This window comes from Thamnophis elegans, chromosome 1 (genome assembly GCF_009769535.1).
Source record: "Thamnophis elegans isolate rThaEle1 chromosome 1, rThaEle1.pri, whole genome shotgun sequence".
Lineage (NCBI taxonomy): Eukaryota > Metazoa > Chordata > Lepidosauria > Squamata > Colubridae > Thamnophis > Thamnophis elegans.
Window position 1 is genome coordinate 129,046,461 of NC_045541.1, and position 9,301 is coordinate 129,055,761.

The 9,301-nt window shown below is 44.5% G+C and overlaps 1 protein-coding gene across 1 annotated transcript; it reads right to left on the minus strand.

Annotated features, from left to right (window-relative positions):
- Positions 1–3,951: 3,951 nt before the first annotated feature.
- NKX2-8 (NK2 homeobox 8) lies at positions 3,952–8,859 on the minus strand. Its single transcript, XM_032228166.1, has 2 exons — positions 8,691–8,859; positions 3,952–4,576 (listed from the first exon to the last, which is right to left on the minus strand). The coding sequence occupies exons 1-2, from the start codon at positions 8,857–8,859 to the stop codon at positions 4,059–4,061; spliced, it is 687 nt and encodes a 228-aa protein (XP_032084057.1). The 3' UTR covers positions 3,952–4,058.
- Between the last annotated feature and the right edge of the window lie 442 nt (positions 8,860–9,301).

Consider the following 9,301-nt stretch of genomic DNA (forward strand, 5'->3'; position numbering starts at 1 on the left):
ATGCGAAATCATTTCTTGTCTTTCATAAGATTCAGATTGTTTACTGAACAAGGAGATCTGAAGAGGGAGGGGGAAACACCCCTGGGCTATGACCAAGCTCACTTGTCTGCTTATCAGATTGAATCCCCAGTCTATCTTCCAGTCTGTTTCTGAAATTCACATCGCTCTGTATCACACACACATACATATCCTTGAAATCGTATGTTGAAGCTCTCTGTGTGTGTGTGTCTGCGTGCGCACGCGTGAGTGCATGCATGCACACTTTATGATACAAATTTGATAATCTCCTCAGCCCACTAGTATGGTTCTAATTTAAGCTTTAAGGCCATAAAATTCGAGCTCTTTGTTTTCCCGAAGGCCACAAGATTTTCAAAAGATACCATTGTGCCGCTCAGAAGCCCATAAAATTGTCACTAGGCGCTGATTAAACAGTCCTGAATTGAAACAGTGCAGATTTTGTCTAGGTCCTTTTCAGACACTACAATGACCTTTTCAACCTCTGAGACAAAAGGAGGTTTAAGGAGGATTCTCTTAGAGATTCTTCTGAGATAACCCCAACCATATGGAAAACAAGGTGGCCAGCAGCTGAGACCATAATATGAAAAAAAAAAAATTAAAAAGGAGAAAGGAGATAAAAAAGAAAAACAGGTGACAACACGACTGTCCACCATCGCAACTGCTCTCCCAACTGCTCTCCATCAAGGATCTTCCGGAAACACACAATGGGGCCCAACAACACAACCATCACAGATCTTCCCAAGGATAGACTTAAAAGATGCAGCCACAGATATCAGCAAAATCCACATGGCATAGGCATGAGGAAAGCCTGCAAGGATTGGTACTGTAGAGTCAACACCCAGGGGCTGCTGTGTCCTCCATCATCTCTAGCTAATGTCTCCTTGCTAGCTGAGAATCTTGAGAGTGATATTGCCCAACAAAGTTGGAGAGTACCAAATTGGGGAGAACAATCTGAATTATACCTCCAAAGCAAGAGGGGTTGTTGAAGACAGGCCTATTTCAAGTGATATGCTTCAAAAACAGTGGAGTGAGAATTGTGTTAGGGTTTGGTAAACTATGAGTCCCAGCTCCCAACGTCCAGGGATGGTGGAAACTTTTACTTCTGCAACATTGAAAAGCCCATTAGCCATCAATTTCCCCACCTCAGAAATACTTGATGATGAACAACACATGTACATAAACACACATTTTCCTTTGTAACTATAAAGGAGAGTCGAGTCAGGTTTTGGCTGCTTCCACAGTTTTCCTTACCTTGAGCTCTGAATTTCTGATGTGTGGGTGTGTGGCAAGCCAAGGACTTAGTGTAGTTGTATAGTATAAGCATCAGAAAGAAAAAAGGATAAAAGCATGTTCTACATTAGATGGCCCTCAAACTAGTCTCCTCAAACAGGGGATCTGGCAGAAGGACATGCAAGTCATCATCATTTGCAGTTGTGTCTGAATATTTCCCAATTAAATTGTTATGGGTAATAATGTATGACTCTTCAAACCATTATCAAAGGCCAAGGTCAACATATTCAAAGCAAAACAGTATTGGATATTAACGTCTTGTATTTTTAAAAATGCTGTTATTTTAAGTAATAATCATCATAATCGCAATTGCATAAAATGAACATCATAAAATGCTTCAAACTTTCCATCTTCAGTTGAATCATAGTGGAGGAGTAGAAAATATGAAATTGCAACTTTTATTATGGAGTAAGAAAAGACATGTCTGGTGTCTTATTGGAATTCAGAAATAAATCTCAAGCTCAAATTTCTTTTTAAGGAAGTCTGATTACTGGAGATTCCCAGGACCAAACTACCTTTCACATTGTGGTAGATGATATGATCCTAAGTTTCTGACAAAGCATTAGTCATCCTTATTTATTCTTAATACATCTGGTGCACAATCCCTTTCAAGAATGTCATTTTCCATGGGATACATTTGATTGTGTACTCATTTTCTAGTCTTTCCAAACTGTTGGTTCCCAAGGACCACAGGCCAGGAGATTGCTTTACATTAATGCAATATTTATCGACATTTGCAATGCTAAGGCTGACTTACTCCTTTTATTAGATTAATTCTACAGAAATATTTTTGAGACTATTATCATTCTCAATAACATCACCCTGAATGGTCATCTTAAACAGCATCTTGTCTGGATACATCCACATAGTAAACCCAATAGCAATTGCATTTATTAATATGGCCATTATTCCATAGTACCAAGGAGAGAGAATGGGAAGGTAGAAGTCATATTCTATGGAAATTATGGCAACCTGCCCTGCTCTCACACAACAGATAAGCTACACAGATGGTCCCCAGGATCACCATGTGGGGAAAGCTGTTGGGACCATAAAGAAAGCAGAAAAGGGCAGATCCTTCCCCCCAAATGCCTGCCCTCCAATATTCAATCCTTTTCCCCCTAAGGTTGAATAGACATTTGCAAGCAACTATAATCTATCCCCAACTGAACAGAAGTATTGGAATCTGCACCAACTTTATTTGAGCTAAAAATTATTGAATCAATCCCAGAATTCTGAATCCCAGGTAATTCACATGAAAAATTGCATATCTAATGTGCAAGAGGACTTTGGAAAGGTAGCAGTAATAAACTACAGTGTCTAAACCAGCCAAACCATTATGGTAATGTGATCTGATTGACAAAAATGGGCTTCAACTAGCCCCAATGAGAGAAGGCTTTCAATCACTAGTACTGTATGGAAATGACTGAAAATTGAGTTTCTTTAAATTAAATTTCTGAAGACCATAGTTGATTTCATCAGATTCCCATGTGTGTGTGGGGGGGGGGGGTCCAGAAAGTGAGCTGGATGAGAGTAAGTCTTTATTTTATTTATTTGTTCAATTGTGTGCCACAGATCTTGTCTAAAATGTATTTACTTTTGTGTCCCAGCAGGTTGTACATTTGGCATTTTATTTACCATTTAAACTCTGGTTATTCCATTACCATCTTTGTAATGCGTACTTGCCAACTGGACTTCAATCCATACAATTTGTTGAGGAACACATTTGTTACAGTGCATAACTACTCAAAGAAAAGCTCTTTAAGTCCAGCGAGGTTTACTTCTGAGACGTAAATGTATGACCTCATTGTATTAAACAAGATGCCACAAAGCATTTCTAAGGAGTTTGAACCAATCATCCCAATACATGTTTTTAAATCTCCTCTCTTCCACCAGAGGGTACTGATAGTTACCTAGAGAAATTAATTTTGAGCAACCCCCATGAGTAGAATTATTTAAAAACTGAAACTACATCCAACACAGATTGCTCTTTATCTGCTGCACTTCAATTGAAATACAACTGGTTCCTTATGTCGGTTTTTCTAGATTCTTAAAACAAGGTCAAAAGGAAGGTTTGGCAGGTATTGTGCAGTCACCCATTGTTTTTGATGCTTCCAATTAGGCTTCCATTGATTTTATTCCCAAATCATTCTACGTCCTAACTTCACTTTCTTCTATTCTATTAAGGAATCCAAGACAATTGTTCCTGGATGACAAACTCCCATTTGTCCTGTAAAAATATGCTTCTGAATTTGAAAGCCTTTACTGTGTTCTGAAAAGGTGGTGCGTATGTATGCGGGAATTAACCTGGATGATCTCAAAGTTGTAAGGCCAAAATGCAAATCTCCACAAGCCTTCTTGGGAAGTAATTGCCAAGGAGCCCTACACAGCAATCAGACTTACTTCTGGGCAAGCTGCAGAATTGCAACCTTTTTGTCTCTGTTCTGTACATTTACATAGAGGGCCTCACTTTTTGCAAGAAGGCTATACACACCACTGGAGGCCACAGGATTGGCAGCCCTATTGAAATGACCCTCTTATTTCCCATTTCATCCTAACAATATATATATTGTTAGGAAAGGTCTGCCTTACTCTAAACTAGTTCTATTGGAGTCCAAGTCCCGAGCGCGCCAACAAAAGTCCCCGTTGGGCTAGGGCTAGGCGAAGGCCAGGGTCTCTTCCTAGGAAGGGAGCCGATCCAGTTGTCCAGGGAGGCAGGTGGCCCGCCAGCCGACCAGCCCTCCGGCTCTTCCTCAGCCCCAGTTCCAGGATACCAAGGAAGGCGGCGCTAAGTGCTGGTAGGCGGGGAAAAGGCCCAGGGAGGAGGTTTGCGGAAATGGCGAGTAGCCCGGCAGGTTGAAGGCCGCTTGGGGCCCGCCGGGGCTTCGCGAGGGGGCGGCGCCGGTGCAGCTTTGACAGGCCTTGCCATCCCGCACCAGCACCGGAACTACCACCCGCCTCATGAGAGGCGGGCCGCTCCCCGCGCCGCCCCGCTCGCCGCCCTTGGCGCGCTTCATCTTGTAGCGGTGGTTCTGGAACCAGATCTTGACCTGGGTGGGCGTCAGGCGGAGCAAGTGCGCCAGCTGCTCCCGCTCCGGCGCCGACAGGTAGCGCTGCTGCCGGAAGCGCCGCTCCAGAGCCAGCGTCTGCGCCTTGGAGAAGAGCACCCGCCGCTTCTTCTTCAGCTTCTCCTCGTCTTCCTCCCGCGCTGCCTGCCGGGTCGAGGCGGCGGCCGGGCGCGGTCGGCTCTCGGCGCCGCTGTCGTCCGATGCTGCAGGAGAGAGCGGACTGTTGTTGGCCTTAGTTTGCTTTTGAGAACCGCGGGAAGCGAAGGGAAGAGAAAGGAAGGGGAGAGGAGGAAAAGAAAGGGAGGAAAGGAAGGGGAGGAAGAGAGGAAGGAGGGAGGAAAGGAAAGGGAGGAAAGGAAGGGGAGGAAGAGAAAGGAAGGGGGAGGGAAGGAAGAGAAGGGGAGGAGAGGGGAGGAAAAGAAGGGAAGGAAAAGAAAGGGAGGAACGGAAGGGAAGGAAAAGAAAGGGAGGAAAGGAAGGGAAGGAAAAGAAAGGAAGGGGAGGAAGAGAAAGGGAGGGAGGGAAGAAAGGGAAAGGGGGGAGGAAGAGAAGGGGAGGAGAGGAAGGGAAGAGAAAGGTGGAGGGGAGAAAAGGGGAAGGAAGAGAAAGAAAGAGGAGGGGAGGAAGGGAAGGGAAAGGAAAGGAAGGAAGAGAAAGGGAGGAAAGGAAAGGAAGGGAAGGCAAGGAAGAGAAGGAAAAGAGTTTCTCCCAACATGCTAAAACAATACACACCCCCTCCCACACACAGAGATAGTATGGTTTTAGAACGATGTGTGAAGCCAAAGCCTAAAATCAGAAAATTGCCCCGACTTTTGAAGGTGGCAGCAAGTAGAGGGGAGGAGAGGGGAGAGAACGGAGAGAGAAAAAGATTGGCAGCATTTACAAGATAGCGTGCATACCCTGTGAAACATTTGAATTAACCTATAAGAGAAAACTTATTGTTTTCTCTGAACGTTTCTCAAATTCGCTACTTTTTTTGAGGGGTTACTAGTTCCCCCCCTCCGCCCCTTTTATCTTTCACCTTCCCCTATCCTTTTCCTAGTTTCTTTTCTTCTTCCTTATTCAAATGTCAGACCAATTAAAATGTGGCTCAGCACTTGTTGTCTTCCTGCGTTGTTGGGGATTATTAACACTCTACACTAAAGTCAGGTAATTGTGATATTTCGGGCAACAGCTGAAACTTTTTCGAACGGCCGGGCCTTGGGACAAAGTGGAAGCGACCACGCAGCTCCGGATAGACTAGTATTATTTCAATCCTAATTGAGCTTACGTTTTCATTCAGCAGAATTTAAATCTAAATAAAAATGTAGAGGGTCGCAATAGTATTTTTTTTTTAAAAAATCCCACCTTTAGCAGCTTTATTTAAAAAAAAATCCGCCTCTATTTTCCCCAAAACACCATCCCTGTGAGATGAGGGGGCGGAGAGAGAGTGACTGGCCCAAAGTCACACTCTCTTTATCCAGTGTTGTTCCTTATTATCTTGTTAGTCAACAGCTGTGTGAAAAGATAAATATATGTGCATATACAGAGCTAGATAGAGCTACCATGTAAATAAACATGTAAATAAACTATTGCATACTTATATGTTGTTGTTGTTAGTTGCTGAAGTCCAACCCAGTGCTACCCCATGGACAACGTTCTTCCAGGCCTTCCTGTCCTCTCCCATCCTCTGGAGTCCATTTAAGCTCACACCTACTGCTTCAGTGACACCATCCAGTCAACTCAATCTCTGTAGTCCCCTGCTTCTTTTGACCTCAATCTTTCCCAGGTATTCCTAAATAACTGATGTCCAAAGGAAAAGGAGGAGCTATGGCTATTTCAGTTCCATTTCTGACAATTTTCTAAACTAAAACAGCAGAAGAGACTTCACAATGGCTTCCTATACCTGTATGCACAAAACTAAATCCTATTGAGTTTCCAATGGGTTTATTCCATAGACTAAGTTGAACACAGACGTCGTAAACTGAACAACAGCAAGTTGCCAACAAGAAAGAGAATAATGGGGAAATGTGTCGTGGAGTGAGAGAGCCTCACATCTCTCACGGGGCGGAGGGGGGAAATGTAGTTATGCTCGCCAGGAGTATGCACGAACCACAGAAGGATTAGGAGCTTGGGTTAGGAGATTCCCGCGTGTGATAGGAACCAATAGGTTTATCTTTACCTCGAGACTGAAAAGAGAAGCATAGCATCCCCCCATCCTCATTCCTAGCAACTGCACCCCACCCCCCTTCGAGCTTACTGAGAAGGATTCGAAGATATTGTATGGAACAAGAGAAAACAACTGTCCAGAGGGAACAAGAGGCGGTCCTCATATATATATATGAGAATGTATATATAGACGTCCCATCTTTTCGAAAGGATGGACTGCTAGACTCTAAGTAGGTAAAATAAATTATTCAGCGTAACTCCTGCCTGGATGCTCCTACTGGATTGCGGGGGGTTAAGGTGAAAGATAAAATGAATGTGGGTGCGATCCTCAACTCTCCGCGAATTCTTGCTTGCTCTATTCTTGAATGCCACGGTTGACTCAAGACAGGACAAGAAGAGCCTGGCCCGAAAAGCAGGACGCCTTCTGGAGCGACAGCCGCACCCGCGCCAAGAGCCTCTTCCAACTACGTGGAGTCCATCTACGTGGACACCCCACCCCCCTCAATGAGTTCTAGATTGATGGGCAAAAGAAACCGAACCGGTTGTCTTGGATAGAAGCCCCCTCCCCTATGTCAGTAAAGCTAACTCCACTTTTACTTAAGTCCTAACTTTTATTTCGATCGTTTTAGAAAGTCTCGTGGTATCCAGAGCAGTATCTTATTTTTTTAAAAAATGGGACTGAATTAAAGCGAAGTTGCGCTCCAGCTGGGCTAGAAAGAGAGGAAAATCCGTTCCTTAAGCAAGCCCGACGAAAGAATTGTCCAGCAAAGAAGTTCGTAGAAAACTTAGGAGGGACTTTACCTTTGGAAGCAGAGGATTAGCTGCCACTTTTAACCAACAAGAATTGTTATTTTAATTTATTTATTTTATCCCAGCTCCTGATCATTTTTAGTAACAGAAATAACCACTGGACATTCAAACATTGTAGTGCATTTTAGGGACATGTCATAAAGAAGGGGGGGGTAAAATAAAGCTACATATTAGACATAGTGTAATGATTACATTTTTTTAAAAAAGAGTGTCTGAAACATTTTTGCAATTTAAAAAGAAAAATTGAACCGTGTCGAGAGAATTTGTAGAAGGGAGGGAGCTACAACCGCGGATCTAATGGCTTTCACAAATCCAAGCAGAATCTATTCGCAGTAACTAAAATTATACTGGATTCAATAGGGTTGATGATGATGATGGCTTATCTTCTAATAATACAAAAGACTTTTTTAGCATTTATTTGTTCTCTCCCCTTCCCCATAAAATGAAAGAATTGGATGAATATGATTAAAAAAGAGGTAATAAAATAAAACGCGTTTTCAAAATCTCTGGTTATTTAATAAACCAGGATCCTGGGAGAGAGATGGATAATTTAAGTGTCAGTCAGCGAACCGTAGACAACAAGGCCTTTATCATTGTGCACCTGCGGGTTAGGGAATATTTAATGTTTGACTCTATTAACTTGCCTAATGCGACGTTTCTACATCATTCTAGACTCCGGTAAAGCAGGCAAAACCAGACTTCAATTTCACATTCTTAATGGCTCGCCACTAAAAAACCCTATTCAGAATATTTTTCCTATATAAAATGTCAACATTTAAACTGCTTACTAATCTTTGTGCCTGTTTCCTTCTGCCTGTTTTTTTTGCGCGCCTGCATGCGTGTGTCTGTGTTGTCTGTGTTCGAACAAAAAATGAGGGAAGCATCTTGCATATGCACTGCCTATGATAGGCTTATCTCTTCTCACGTTTATATAATCTTGATCTTTTTTTTTCTTTTTCCAGATGTATAAACATTTCAAAGAAGGCGTATTTTGCTTTCTATAGAACATCTTTCTTCAGTCGGGACGAGTTTTCTCCGGGTTATTCACTTACTCCCTCAACCTCGAGCCCTCCAGATACTCTGGATTAGGCTCTACCTTTCAGTTTCATGTTCCTTCTCTTCCCTTCCCTTCCCTTCCTTCCTTCCTTCCTTCCTTCCTCCCTCCCTCCCTCCCTCCCCTCCCTCCCTCCCTTCCCCTTCCCCTTCCCCTTCCCTTCCTTCCTTCCTTCCTTCCTCCCTCCCTCCCTCCCTCCCCTTCCCTTCCTTCCTTCCTTCCTCCCTCCCTCCCCTTCCTTTTCTTTCCTTTCCTTTTCTTCCTTCCTTCCATTGCCCCCCCCCCATCCCCCATTCCTCACTCACAGAGATAGTGGCTTCTTTCGGTTTCCATCCACGCTCGGAAGGGAGAGGCGGCGTAGCTTTCTGCCGGTTCTTGACCCTCGCTGCCGCCGCCGCCGCCGCCGCCGCCTTCTTGCTCAGGTAAATCCAAGAGGCTCCGCACGGTGAAGCTGCCCCTGGCTAAGGTGGCCATGGTCGCGTCGGGCGGGCTGGCGGGGGCAGAGGCTACTGGACCCCAGCCAGACTCGGAGAGTCGCTCATTCCGGCTTCCCCTCGGGCAGGAGATTAGTGTCGCTTACCTCGGGGGCGCCTGTTTATATCAACAGTCTTCCCCACCGTAAACACTGGTTGCTTTCAACCGTCCCTGTCTATGAGCTGCTAAGTACCAGAATTAGTCAAGTGCTAAAAGCTCTAATGGGAGGGAAGGCGACCTCCCCCTCCTCTCCCCCCTGCCCCCCGCACCCACCCATCCACTTCTCTGTCCTCTCCTCCGGAGATTCACCCTCACCCTCCCAAACAGAGAGAGAAAGACCCCTCCCCAAAGCCAGCAGGAAGCGGCCTTCAGTATTACGGATTCTGTCTGATTAGGCCAAAGTGGGGACAGATAATGGGGATTGTTCGCTCTGAATAACATC

Coding starts and splice junctions, on each gene's coding strand:
- NKX2-8 (XM_032228166.1), bottom strand. CDS start 8,859: ATGGCCACCTTAGCCAGGGGCAGCTTCACCGTGCGGAGCCTCTTGGAT. Junction 4,577..8,690: donor CGAAAGAAGCCACTATCTCT/GTGAGTGAGGAA, acceptor TCTCTCCTGCAG/CATCGGACGACAGCGGCGCC.